The sequence below is a fragment of the Podarcis pityusensis genome (genome assembly GCF_964106645.2).
Source record: "Podarcis pityusensis genome assembly, chromosome: 4".
NCBI classification, from domain to species: Eukaryota; Metazoa; Chordata; class Lepidosauria; order Squamata; family Lacertidae; genus Podarcis; species Podarcis pityusensis.
In genome coordinates, this window is record NC_138027.1 from 69,132,344 (window position 1) to 69,147,383 (window position 15,040).

General features: G+C 42.7%; 1 protein-coding gene across 2 annotated transcripts in view; it reads right to left on the minus strand.

The window, feature by feature from the left end:
- Positions 1-15,040, minus strand: part of TBL1X (transducin beta like 1 X-linked) — a 51,072-nt gene that overhangs the window by 2,612 nt on the left and 33,420 nt on the right. For both annotated transcript variants that reach the window (XM_081001386.1, XM_081001387.1), the window contains 10 exons: positions 14,237-14,369; positions 13,374-13,515; positions 8,635-8,698; positions 8,425-8,522; positions 7,146-7,206; positions 6,200-6,321; positions 5,273-5,347; positions 4,957-5,084; positions 3,728-3,893; positions 598-699 (listed from right to left, as the gene is read on the minus strand). In XM_081001386.1, the coding sequence (XP_080857512.1) occupies positions 598-699; positions 3,728-3,893; positions 4,957-5,084; positions 5,273-5,347; positions 6,200-6,321; positions 7,146-7,206; positions 8,425-8,522; positions 8,635-8,698; positions 13,374-13,515; positions 14,237-14,369 (1,091 nt within the window). The remainder of the gene's footprint in view (positions 1-597; positions 700-3,727; positions 3,894-4,956; positions 5,085-5,272; positions 5,348-6,199; positions 6,322-7,145; positions 7,207-8,424; positions 8,523-8,634; positions 8,699-13,373; positions 13,516-14,236; positions 14,370-15,040) is intronic.

Genomic DNA, 15,040 nt, shown 5'->3' on the forward strand with positions numbered 1-15,040 from the left:
ATATTGTTCACTCGTAATTGCACGGTAATAATTGTATTTACAATGATCTGGGCGATCCAGCAGGGAATATTGAACAAGGGAAAGGTATCACAATCAGAAAGGTTCAGTTTGCACAGTCACGCAGTTACAGGTCCTCTCTGCATGCTGGAGAAGCAAACGTATGCTCCTAAAACACACACTCATGAGAAGGATCCTCAGCATGTGAAATAATGCAATAATCTTGGGAGTCCATTTGGTCCTTGGAGAACGCATACAACAGAGTAGCAGCATTCTTACATATCACTGCTTCTGCCATCTGTTATAAAACACCATCGAGAGCTTAAGCTAAGACATTAAAGGGTACTTCATGGATCTGTTAAGTCTCCCAGCTACAAAAAGCTCTGCAGGATGTTTCAAAAGGATGAAATCAGACTAAATGGTGTTCCTTGCTCAGAGTACATATGGAGATGTGAGTGCAGTTAAATGCCTCTGGATACTGCTCACTAACTCACAGGTCTCTAATCTTATCACGGGGGGAGGACAGTTTTAACAACATGGGAACTATGCTCATTTAGGGGATAGGAACAATCACTGAAAATAAAGTCTGAAAAGACTCACCGATCCATCTGATGCACTAGCCCCCACTTTGTCTCCTTTAGCATTCCAGCAGACTTCAAATATTCCCCCAGTGCCTCTGTAGCTATGTACTAGAGTTCCATTCTACAAAAATAATAATAAACAAATCACCACCGCCATCATTATTATTCAGGCAGCAAATATTTCTTGCTCTGCATTGTATGTGCGTGTGTTTCCCCAAGGTTTCTAAGAAATACATGCAAATTATGCTTGGATCAAGGGCTCGAAACTTCAGGCCCAAATGCAGCCCTATCTGGCCCTCGGGACACTCCTCTCAGGCCACACACACACACACACACACACACCCTCTCTTTCTATGCCACATCTGTCACTGGCTTTTCTGCAGGTCCTCCTTGAGAGGTTTTGCCTTGCGGGAATGTTTCCTTGGGCTGCAACAATAAATTTGGCTTTCCGGGGTGGAGTGTGTGTGCATACCGGTAAACCTTAGTCTTTTAAATGGTTTGAATGCAGAGGAAAGGTAAGAGACAAATCCATTGCCCCGCCTACTTCTGCCACAGGCTCCACCCCACCACTGCATAGCTGTCAACTTTTCCCTTTTCTTGTGAGGAATCCAATAATAATAATAAAAAAAATAGTAATAATTTATTATTTATACCCCACCCATCTGGCTGGGCTTCCCCAGCCACTCTGGGCAGCTTCCAACCAAATATTAAAATACAGTAATACATCAAACATTAAAAGCTTCCCTAACGTTCCCTTAAAAAAAGGGAAACGTTGACAGCTATGCACCACTGGCATGTGAACTCAGAAGATTACCCCTGAGAGTGTGCTCCCTGGCGCTGCTGTTGACAATGAAAAGGTCAAATCCAGGATATTGGGGAGGGGGAGAGTCAGCATAGGAGCATGCAGGCGCAGCTCATTTCCAGCTTCATAAACCATAGTTACATCTGAACCAGGACATTATATTCCAAATATATGCAGAATATAATGCCCTGATTTAGATGCAACTATGGTTTATGAAGCTGGGAATGAGTGCTGTGCCCATATGCTTCTACGTTGCCCTCCCCACTCGGTTCATGGTGGAAGAGCAATGGGAGATTTTCCTAGATAAAACATCTTTTCCTAACCCATAATAAATCTGCTTCCTGTCCTCCTTTAGGGGCAGAAATGGATTCCGTCACATAGGGTTCTACATGGATCCGTCCCTGATGCATAACTTCTAGATGGTATCACTGGGTAAGATCATCGGAATCTTCCTAAGAGTTGTGTCAACAAATGCCAAGGACACGCAGGCCTCTTTCTAAGGCTCATAGCTGTTTGTTTGGTGTGTGTGTGTGTGTGTGTGTGTGTGTGTGTGTGTGTAAAAGAGAGCACACATAACTTTGTATGCAGAGGCAGCCGTTTCTCTCTCGGCTTTTAACAGAAAGTTGGACGAAGCTGAATCAAGATAAAAGTGGTTGCACTACATTGAACTACTCTTATGGCCAAACTATATACATTATGCCAGCCTTTGCCAACCTGGTGCCCTCCAGATGTTCTGGACTACAACTCCCATCATCCCTAGCTAGCACATGGGAGTTGTAGTCCCAAACACCAGCTGAACACCAGGTTGGCAAAGGCTGCACCATGCTCAGTATGTAGCATAGAGCTATATCTCTGTCTTTCGCTCTTTAATTTCAGGTTAAAGAAAGCCCAATTGCCATAGGTACAGAAGTATGTGAAGACAGAAGGTCCATTCCTTCCCTCCATGCATTGCTATATGGGTTTTGGGGCGGGCAGAGAACAGCTTGTATTAGCACAAAAGAACGCTCCCCTTGGGGGGGAAAACCCCTCATAGCTGTATGGTGGAAGGAATCTATTTTCACCCAGACTGGAGCTCCCTTCCTTGCACAATGTGGACATACAGAATACCACATACACCTCCTTCCTTGACAACATGTTGATGCCACAGGATCACTAGTACTATGAGAATTCTTTATTGTCAATAAAGCTTCATTTTGGTACCGTGGACTGTCTTCCTACAGCTCTATAATCTGAAACATCTGGCCAGTAAAACTGTGAAGAACTGCCTTCTAATGAAGTTTTGTAACATCTGATGTAACAGGGTTGTACTTGGGTGAGTAACTTTGCTCAGTAGCGACTGCAAGTGTCTTGTCTGCTACGGAAAGCAATGCTCTGGGTGCTTCTGGTGCAACACTGACTCTAATTTTGCCAATTCAATCCTCCCCCCCCCCCCCCAAATTTGGAGTAGCTCACACCCACTCCGATTAGATATTTTAATCTTTGGATTAGACTGCATGCACATTTTGTGCGTAGTTAAGAAAAGGAGCACAAAACTCTCCTGCACTGTCACAATATTTCTGATCCCGCTTTGCAATTCTCTCTCCCCACACCTGCCACAACTTGTGCCATAATAAATATGTTTAAAGCGCTTTGTTGTCTTTGGTGCATGTAGCAAGGGTAAAGGGACCCCTGACCATTAGGTCCAGTCGTGACCGACTCTGGGGTTGCGGCGCTCATCTCGCTTTATTGGCCGAGGGAGCCGGCGTACAGCTTCCAGCTCATGTGGCCAGCATGACCAAGCCACTTCCGGCGAACCAGAGCAGCGCATGGAAACGCCGTTTACCTTCCCGCCGGAGCGGTACCTATTTATCTACTTGCACTTTGACGTGCTTTCGAACTGCTAGGTTGGCAGGAGCAGGGACCGAACAACGGGAGCTCACCCCGTCACAGAGATTTGAACCGCCGACCTTCTGATCGGCAAGTCCTAGGCTCTGTGGTTTAACCCATATAGCAAGGGTAGGGGACTGCATATGCCAGCAGCGGGTGGGGCTGGAGGGAAAAGCAGATAGAGCCACAATTGTGAATTTTTGCTTTGAGCAGGCTAGCTTCTGCACACACCCCTCTCCATCCTCCGTCCAGACACGCGAGAACCATGCTCAGAGTTCAAGGCCACATTCCAGCAAAGCAAAACAGGAGGGTGGACTGTGGGCAAGCTCCCAGAGTCACAATAAAGATAACTGTACGGCTCCATTTGGCTTCTGGACCTGAAGCTGCCTAACCCTGGCAAACAATATTACAGACAAGCTTTATTTCGGTTAACATTATATCCAAGCCGTTTCCTCATCGCTTGGGTGTGAAATTTCCATACCTGAGTGTTCCATATATGGACACACTTGTCAAAGGACCCACTGGCCAAGTATTTTCCGTCAGGACTAAAAGCTACGCTGTAGACAGGCTCTTGATGTTTGGTTAACATGTGAGTGCAGACTCCTCTTTCGACATCCCACAACCGAACAGTAGAGTCGAATGAAGCACTATGGGAGACAAGCGACAGCAGAAGGTTTCAGTACCGAGCGTTGTCAAGGTTCTAGCAAACTTCAGAACATTTTCTTCCTTGCGCAAGTGGCGTGCGGTCAGTGGACTAGGGGACTAGCCTAGTCCCCTAGGTGTCCCCCTGGCGCCTCCTTCTCAAAGCCCGGGAAGCTTCTGCCCAGCTTAGAAAGGAGGCGTGATGCTCACACGTGCGATGTCAACCTCACAACCCCTCCAATTGCCCGCACAAACTGGCCCCTCTGGCCCTAACTGTTCGCCTATGAAAAATTTCACCACACGCCACTGCAAGTACCCATACATCATTCTGCGTGAGCACGGCCAGTGTAAGGTTTTTTAGGCTCCTAGAGAAACATTTAATTTGATCTCAACTCCCCACTTTAACTGCTGATTGTCAGCATTTGAGGGGGGTTTTTTTGGAGGGGGAGTAAACTTGGGTGTTCCAATCTCAATTTAGCTATGGACTTGACCGGGTGACCCATAACTAACCTACCTCATAAGGTAGGTTATGAGGATAAAAAGAGGAGGACCCATGTATGGTAGACCTCCCAAACACCTTGTAAAAGGTACAAAAAAGGTAAAGGACCCCTGGATGGTTAAGTCCAGTCAAAGGCAACTATGGGGTTGCGGCGCTCATCTCGCTTTCAGGCCAAGGGAGCCGGTGTTTGTCCACAGACAGCTTTCCGGGTCATGTGGCCAGCATGACTAAACCACAACGAGACACTGACGAAAACCAGAGTGCATGGAAACGCTGCTTACTTTCCTGCAGCAGTGGTACCTATTTATCTACTTGCACTGGTGTTCTTTCGAACTGCTTGGTTGGCAGGAGCTGGGACAGAGCAACGGGAGCTCACTCCGTCTCAGGGATTCGGACTGCCGACCTTCTGATCGGCAAGCCCAAGGTTTAGACCACAGCACCACCGGCATCCCTAAACACCTTGTAGGACGGGTGGGATACAAATGAAATAATCCCTATATACACAGTTAACAAAACAACGAAAAACTTTTCTGTTTATTTGAGCATGCGTAACACTGTTTCATTTTTACCTTGCCAACATAATATTAGAGTTTGGGTTGTTGGTCCCTGGTCCCGTTGGACTCCATTTGATAGTATAAATCTCTTTGTTATGTGCCTGAAGGTCATGTACACACACATCTTGCTTCATACTCCAAATCTATACAATATCAGAGGGGAATAAAATCTGCACATTAAATATTTTCTCCAGTTCTAGGAGAGCTCACCAAGAAATACGCATGCATTTAAGAAAGAGAACTGAAAAATGTAAATAAAGGCTAACATTTCATACAGTATTTCCAGCAACAGTTCTTTAAAATATGTTCCAAAGGCTTCAGCCAGAATTACCTTTAATGTCATATCATCTGAGCACGACGCTAGAAGCATCCCAGAAGGATCCCATTTGATAGCATTGACCTCATTCTGAAATTTAAAAATAATTAAATTGGTGGCAATTCTGTATCAAACTGCACTGTACCTTTTTATCCAGAAGAGGGCCATCTGGGTTTAATTTATAACAGCAACAAATAAACTATTGCATGTTAAAATTATTGGTTTGGTTCTTTCATTCGTGAAACAACAGAAATGATATCTCATTAGCTAAACAGATTTATAGAGACTATTTTATAGGATTAAAGTATAGTTTGCTGCCTTCTTTCAGTTTTATTTGCACGAGAGAGAACAAGTCCTCCTAGGGGGAATTGCCTGATACCAAGTCAAGTCAGACAACTGGTCCATTTAGCTCAGTATTATCTGTGCTGACTGACAATGGCTTTCCAGGACTCCAGAAAAAATAGTCATTATCGTATCTGCTTGGAGATGCCAGGGATTGAAGATGGGACCTGGTTCATGCAAAACATCTGCTTTACTGCTGAACAACTCCTCCCTCAAGCAGGTAACCTAAAATCATTTTCCTTCTGCCATTTGAGAAGGGAAAACTACTCACCAATAAGAATTCATTACAACACAATCCTATGCAGGTTTACTTAAAAGTCAATCCCATTAACCTTCATGGAGCTTACTCCCAAGTAAGTGTACAGATGAGTTTGTCGCGAGGACTTTATCATCCTGCATTTGTCATCATCAAAGTCTTGTTTTCTTGCAATGCTTCATTTGCATTTGTTCTTAAGAACAGTATAACACACTTAATAGAAAGAAGAGGCGGAGGAATCTATCTATCTATCTATCTATCTATCTATCTATCTATCTCACCCTTGAAATTTCCAAAGGTCACAGCAGGAACTGCAATAGGTTAAAAGGGCCATGTAAACTCACCGTATGGCCTTGAAAAGTTTTGACTGGACGATCACAGCCTAGTCTGCATACGTGTATGCACATGTCCGTGCTGCAGGATGCAAAAGTAGTGTTGTTCTGCCAGTCTACATCCAGAGCAGGGGCTGCAAAAGGGGAACCAGAGAAAGGCAACATGAGGACATCTTGGAAAGAAGCAATAGACAAGGCTCCTTTCCCACTTCCATATGATGACTGGCACTTTGATTCTAGTACCCCCACAAAGTCAGGAGCAGCATCCCAGGAACACCCATATGATACCAATGTGCTGGGGTGCAGTGATAAGCATGCACCAAGATTCCCAACATTCCCATTCCATCTCTCTCAATAATCTATTGATTAAGCTTCCTAGGTTGGATTCACCCAGGAAAAAGTTGAAAAGAGAACCTGCTAAAATTCCAAAAAAATACACACAAAAGCTTTCAAATAACATAACAACAATTTTTACACATATTTGTCCTGATGCACAGAGCACATCTTGGGTAAAAGCTGTTTCACAAAAACACAACTGGTGTGCCTACAAAAACTAAAGACACGGCAGTACTGTATTTTCATACAGTAAAATATGGCGGGATCTTGAAGGCTACGGTGGAGTGGTCATGAAAGCTTCAGTGACATTTTTCAGCAACAAAAGGCAGGAATCCAAAAGTGCTCTCTCAAAGTTGTCTTTGGTTTCCACCAAAGCATATTTCCAAGATGATGTCCTGTCCTGGGCTCCATCTATCAGGCAGGAACAATCAGCCAGGCTATGGAGCAGGGTCTTTTCAGAGATGATTGCTACTGTATGAAAGTATAGCATACCTTTTCTGAATTACTTAATGATCAACTGGTTTATTGTGATTTGTGCCTTAATTGCTAAAGCTTAAGCTGCTTTGCCTTTTGCTAAAATTAAAATGTTTAAAGAAATACATGGACGGCTAATTAGCCTTACCTGAGTGGAAAGGGAACTGCTGTTTAGCTTCTCCTGTATGAGCATCCCAAATTATTGTCGTCTACGTTGGTGGGGGCAGATAGGGAGAAAAAGACACACATTCAGTTCCGAAGAAAAGCAGGTTTCACTATGAAACACATTGTTGTTGACTGCTGAAAATTTTAGTCAAAAAATGCATTTGTTCTAATACAACACAGATAAGAAAATCTAACATAGATAATGAACTGTCCTTATTACACAGGGGAAGATAAAAATCAGCCTGAGTCAAAAAATGTTTCTGTAAGGAGACCAAATGTCAATTTATTCAGTTGAGCAAATCTGTCAGATTCACACCACAAATGATGGTGTATTAAGCCTCCTGTAAACTGCAGTGTTGTTTTGACAGGTGGTCCTTATAACATCCAGCATGTGTTTAGGTGAATTTTATGATGCCTCCACAACCTGAAATTGATAGCCAATAACAGAGACATGGTAATGTTTGCATCACAATCGAGATTGATGCTACAGATGCTGCAGCAGAACAAGTCATATGATTTAGATCAGGTCCTTGGTTTTCCTCTAAATAATCGAAAAGGTAAGTCAGCTTGGAAAATCTCAAGGTTTGCATAAGAAGATTTGCAGAAACCCCAAGTGACTTCACAACATATTGCGCCGAGTGAAGCTCTGATTAGGCCCCTCTTGAAAAATCAAGTTTAGATCTTACACTTTGCGACAAGTAAACACCCTGTTTCCAACCATCCATTTCTAAGCAATGTAATGGAGTGAGTAATGGTCTCTCTGCTTCAAGCAGTCCTGCAGGAAACTAATTATTTGGATCCATTCCTATGTGTTTGAGGTTGCCTCAAGTCTGCTGATACCTTCCTCTCAACGTGTAGATAATGCAATTTGAACTACACCAGAATCCACACTTTGAGAATGAATCCACTATCAGTATACCTGATATTTTCCTGTGACATGTTTTTAGGCACTGGGAAAAACAGATGTGTACAAATGCACATACACACGTGCATGAGAAACCTTTGACAACGTTGAAGAGGAGAACTAATTATGCCATACATACATACAAACAAACAAACAAACAAACAAACAAACAAACAGCCTGTTTCAAGGCAGGCTGCACATGTAACAGATTTACTATCCCTTAAGAAAGCAATCACTCAATTTGATGAAATCTAGGCTTTCCAAAACACCTCCCCCCCTCCCAGATGAGCAGAAATAAAATTTTGCTGAATTCCCAAGAGCTATTCTATACTTGCAAGCTATGCACATCAACACTTACTTTATCAACTCCAGCACTTAAGATGTAATTTCCCTTTTTGTTCCACTTCAGAGCAAAGATGGGCCCTTTATGTTGACCTAAGGTGCTTGCAAGATTTCCTGCAAAGTATAAAAGACAATAGTTAGCTCCTTCAAATAGCTTGGGAGTTGAAATAATTCAGCAGTACAAAACATCTAATTATTTGGAAACAGATACCGTTATAAATCTTACCATCTTCTGTCCATATTCTTGCAAAGCCATCATATGATCCTGTAGCCAACAGCGTCCCATCGGTCTGCAGGGATGTTAACAAAGAGAATCAAATGGTGTTTTTTGCAGGAGGCACACAATATCCTGAGTCAGCTACAACCCACTAACTCATCCTTCAAACCCTGAGTTTTCAAAAGCAAGCAAAACTAGGTGCTCCACTGAGCTAGAGCAAGCATCATTACTGGATTGTACCCAAAATTAAAGCCTGGCACTCCTGGCACCTAGATGGAAACAAAGACGGCCAAAGCAGCATTGCAACAATTAAACCACTAAGAAACAAAATTGTGACATAATTATTTTTATGAGGTGTTTTAGCTTAGCTGAGAGATTTCCTTCCCTTACCCTGCCAAACATGCCAACGTATCTATATTCCTCCCTTTTCCCTAAAGAAGACCACTGAGAAAAGAACAGAGCAGAGAGCAGAACAGCTTCAATGGAACTTTTACATATATTTACTTTATTCCTCTCGGAGGCAGTAAGAATTAGAAATATGGGCTAAAGCCCTTTTGTTGGCTAGTGAGACTGTTCCACTGCACTGTGTATTTTGTGTCTAGGGACTGCAATAAAGCTGTGTGTGTATATTTACTGATACAAAAGTCCCAATTAATTTTGATCATTACAACCATTAATTTCATTTATCCTTTGAACAACAACTGAAAGATGACTTCATTAAGAGTCTTCATTGCTTCTTGACTATGTAATAAGCGCTTCCTAAAGTGCTTTACAGTTCAGTGCTTTACGCACAAGAAACCAACACTTACTTACTTTATGCATTCATTCATTCATTCACTCATACATACATGAATGCATACAATCTAAAGGCCACCCAATAACCAATGTTTTGGGGAGGCTTGTTTTTTCACCTGCCAAAATGTAACTGTTTTTAACTTCACAACTGGCAACTTGAGGAGGTGATAATTGCCTAACTGAGACCTCATCTGAACTGAACGAAGTGCGGAGTATCTGGGAGCATCAGATTCTTGAAGGCTAAAGTATTTCAAGTGGAAACGGCTGGGAATAAAAGCCCATTTCCCCAAGTTCACATGCAACTGTGTTACAATGCTTATTTTAAAATGTCTGATATCATGTCAACCCATATATAACTCCTGCCTGTGGCATTTGTTCTGTAATAGCTATTTCACACATGCAAGCCATCACCTGAAGTTGCATTCGTCAAGTGTGAACATTCATATGTGAACTTATCTGAAGCTCATATATTGTAGAAAAATAGAGATACCATATTTTTCACTCTATAGGATGCACTTTTCCCCTCCAAAAATTAAGGGGAAATGTGTGTGCGTCCTATGGAGCAAATGCAGGCTCCTTGGCTTCGCGTTGCTTTCGCTGAAGCCTGAAGAGCGAGAGGGGTCGGTGTGCACCGACTCCTCTCGCTCTCCAGGCTTCAGGGATAGCTGCCTGAAACCTCCTGAGTGCAGCGGGAACTCGCTCTGCGCTCCGAAGGCTTCGGTTCCTTTTGTTGAATCCGGGAGAGCAAGACTCTCCTGGCTTCAGGAGAGGGAGAGCTGCGCAGCGCCCCTTCAGCGAAGCAGGAGGAGAAATGGAAGGGGCTCCGTTTCTCTTGCCACTTCACTGAAGGAGTGCTGAGCAGAGAGGGGGAGAATTTTTTTTCTTGTTCTCCCCCTCTAAAACAAGATGTGTCCTATAGAGCAAAAATACGGTATATAGTTCTGAAGGGGGGGACTTGTAGGCCGCAGACAAAGTGCAAGCAGCAAACTAAGAACAACCCTTGGTTATAGATGGTGGTTTATCCAAAGTGAGACAAACCACGACCTCAGGTTTGGATATAATGCTAAGCCAACCATGGTTTAGGCCTGGGTAGCACAGTGGCATTAAGGAGAGGAACAAAGGGACTGTGATACTCGCTCTGAGAACCCACACATTTGTTCAGTGCAAGCTTGGCCATTGTTTCAAACATTTTTTACTTCACCCATGTTCAAATTCCCCTTTAGCCTTAAAGCTCACAAGCTGACTTTGGTTCTAGTGACTTACATCTCAGCCTAGCCTACCTCGCGCATTGGATGTGAGGATAAAATGGGGAGGGAAGGAACCGTGTTTGCCGCCTCAAGCTCTTTGCAAGAAATGAGGGTTAACAGTGTAAGAAAAGAAAGCAACTCCCGTGTACATGCTGTGCGCTTTCTCTCCTGTGTGCCACACGTAAGAGAATAATCTGGTGCCTTGGTATTTAAGACGGTGCACCAGAAAGCTCTCGTTCAACAAAGAAGCTCAGCTATGATTTGGAATGTTTCACATGACTTGGAATGTAGGTGGAAACAAGCAAGCATGAATGAATGAATGAATGAAAGAGTGGATCACACTACTGGTAGAACATGCAAAGGAAGGAGAAATACTGCTAATGCATCTGGAACTCATACGCCAGAGGGCATATGAGGAACTTCTCTGTCCTTAAGTTGCACAATAAGCTTGAAAAGCAGAACCACAAATGACTCATGGATCTGCTTCTCGAGGCTTCCTCTTCAGTGGCCCCTGGCCAAGCCACTAACTCCTAGCTTCAGCTACTACCCCCGCCGGTAATATGGGGATAATCACATTGGTCCACCTTATGTAGTGGCTGCAGGTATCATAGATATAATACACTACATTTATTAACACTATTTTTTATTTCTACACTTTGATCGGTGACTAAGAGCACATTTTTTTTACAATCCATGGTGGGGGGCGGGAAGCTTTGTCTATTTATTGGTTGAGAATAACAATTGGGATAGGATGCTATGCATAACGATTTCCTCATATTTTTAATAGTGCAGCTACAGCCATACGGCTCATTTCCCAGTCCTATTGTTTGCATTCATGTCATTCACACTTCTGCTCCTTCTTCTGGAGCTCTGGAGTTTAAGATTAGAAAACATCCTTGTCTGCCACAACCCCCGGGAGCTTTAGAATGTTTTGCAGAAAATTTATTCCATAGTGCAGAAAAGAGGATGGCAAGTGTGGAGCTATCTGCATTTTTATGCATGACATACAGCAAAGAGGACAGATAACAACAGGATACAAACTAGATTTTCACTGCGCTGGGAAGAGGCATACGTGATTTTGCAAGTGGGAAACCTGATTCATTTGCAGACGGCAGTAAACACTGCAAAGCAAGGAAACCTTTAATCTTACAAACCTATTTGTTTTGGCTGAGTTTGTCTTAGAGGCAGCATAAATCTTTTACTCCAAATGAGGCACTGCACAACTCTTGCATTGTTTTTGCAAATTAAAAGTTCATTACACTATTTATCTTTGCCTCATAAAAGACATCACAACACTTTGCACATAAATAAACAAAAAGGGCTCCAACTGCCTAACCAAATAAGTGTGCTTCTGGTTCACCAAGTTAATGTTCCAGAAGTATTTAACAAACTGTTGACTGCTTGCCATGCAAAACGCCGGTAAATTGATGCTTCTTAAATGGATACTGTACTCCCCCACCCCCGCCAGCTGTATACCAACCACATGGTGAAGTCTACTCTCTTGTGTATTTTAATAATAAATTTGTTAGGCTTCAGTTCAAGAACAGTGATGCAAAAGTCATTATTTAGCAAGGGACCGGGGGTGGCACCTGAGCATGGTGCCAATGGTAGACCCTCACTTGACTTCAACCAGGTTCCCCGCTGGTTCCCACCACAGTGCAGCTGCCATTCATTCATTCACCTCATCCCACCCGATCCCCTGGACATGTTTCAGTGATGGCCATTGGTGGTGCTTTTGAATGGGAGCCAAGCTGGTGCTCAGACCTAATCTGCAGTGGCCACTTGCCAAGTTAAGTTACCCAGAATGCAATATCTGATCAAACTCAACTACAGTGTTGCATTTTGGGTAATCCAACATGGGGTCACAGCAGACTGGAGTCACAACCACTCGCCACAATAATACGCCCGGAGGCATGGCTGGAGGCGAGGTGAAGGATGGGCAGCAGCAGTCTTGGGTTGGCTAGTAATAGGCTCTTTGGATCTCCAGGACCCTTGGCAGGTTCCCCAATGATGCAGGCCTCTGACAAAAGGACAATAAAATATTTTTGACTCTTAAGGGGTAAGTCATGGAAATGGGGAGGGCGTGGTGGGCAAATCCTATTTCTTAGATTGAAGATTTGCTAAATCAAAGTCTATCAAGTAACAAGTGGAAAGTAACAGCATGGAAAGACTAAAAAGCTTTTTTATGAGCTGTTAAATGTTTTGCACTTGTTTGCAAAGAGGAACTAGAACTACTAGGCTACGAGACTGAATAAATGACTGAAGCACTGCGAGACTTTTACACTTGAGTTAGTATTCAGAGGTGATGGAAGGACTGCTTGCCCTTTCTAAAACAATCATTCTACCTACCTGCTCATATAAGCTTTAAACATTTCATCCTACCTTTTATTTTCTTTTAGGTATGGGGGTGACTGCCACACATAATGACATGGAAAAATAAAGTGTTTCTGGCAAAAATGCTGCAATTGCAAGGGTCCTCCTTATCGCAGTTATTGAGTAGCTTAGCCCTCCTGAAAGAGATCAGCTGGTGTGCGGGGATCCCTCTTATCATATATAATCCCCCCTATGCACACTCCATCCATCATGGTGACACATATTTTGCTAGTGTAAAATAACACCAGGTTGGAATGGAAGCACCAACTTTTTAAAAAAATATATAGCAATCTACATTTCAGACACCTTCAAGAGTTTTAGCAGTCAACTTACATTCCAGTCCAACGATGTTACATCCTTATTGCTGGGAACATCATGTCCTCCTTCTCTTATGCAGTGCCTCAAGACGAGTTGAGTGGAACTACCATTACTGTTCTCATTTAGATTCCATATTCTGGCCGTAGAGTCACCAGATCTATCAAGAGGAAATGTGTTTGTCATGCACACGGAACAGGATATGAACGTATATTTGTTAGCACACACAGGAAATTTTGTATTTTTTTTAAAAAACCCCAGCAAACGAATAGACTGCTTTTCTTTAACAACAACAACAACAAAAAATCGCAAGGCACGTTCAACGACAACATGATGAAATAATATAGAAACCGAAAACGATTGAGTAACAACAACTCCAGCACCTCACAACTTCCAATTTCTAACCATAACACTGTAAAGAAAAGCTGCAGTAGTAATTGTATTTGGAAACCTGACAGAACAAGGCTAACAAAAATGCACTACGAAGGGCAATCCACTCTCTTGGAAGTTATTTCACTAGATGTTGGATTTTATTAGATGCTGGGGCCATAGCTAGTAGCTATGTTTTAAAAGGGGGCTCAGGTAACAGGCAGAGGAAAAGGCTTTCTGCCTGAGAACCCTAGAGAGCCCCCGACAATTACAGTAGACAATATGGTGTAAGATGGAGGAAGCAGTCTGACCCAATACAGGGCAGCCTCCTAAGTTCCTATAAGTTGGTTTGAGAGAACACATTAGCCACAATGTGTTAAGACTATGTCTGTCATAACAATGACATACAGAGAGGGCACATGAGATCCACATTACTGATGCTCCAAATCAGCACTGACTAGAGATGAATGCAACTTAAATACAGTGAGAGCTGTTCTAACCCTTTAACTTACCCCGATGCTAGCAGATCACTGACAGGATTCCAGGCACAGATGAACACCTCTGATTCGTGACCCCGGAGAACTGTTGCTTTGTTAGAAGGAATTTCAACATCCCCATCAATTTCCATTGGCTTTGAATGATTATCTGCACGACAAAACACACACATTGAGGTAAGGCAGTGATTATGTACTGTTAGTTATTCTTTTCAGTTTTGTTCTGTTTTGCTTTTTCAAATTTGCAGCATGTTACTCTTAGCTGTAATTATTTACAGAGAAGACTGGACAAAACCATTTAATTCCAATAACGTATAACTTATTTGATTGCTTTATGCTGGCTGCATAAACACACACTTTCCTTACCAAGATCAGAAGGAAACGTAACTCTCTACATTTAAGAACAGGCTTTTTAAACAAGTCATATTTCACACTATGATCTGGGTGAACTGCTGACAAGATGACATTAATTATAACAACAATGAAAACTGCACACAGTGATTAGTTTCTGCTCCCTTCTGTACATTGCAAACTGTGCAATTAATAGCAAGAGATCCTATAGGGAAAAGTAACACATAGTTATACTGCCAAATTTTATTTACACATGGATAATTCCCAAATAAATTAATCTTTAATCCTGGGAATATAACATCCAAATGGGGGTTGGGGAAGATAGGGAAATAGCTGACTCAGAAACTGTAAGGAGAAACAGATGAGACTTAGGGGAAATTCAGTTAGACCACTTCCCCAAGCCCATCTACTGAACTTAACACCAAGCAAGCATTTGAACACAGACAAGCCTGTGGCTGCCTTATATTGCCT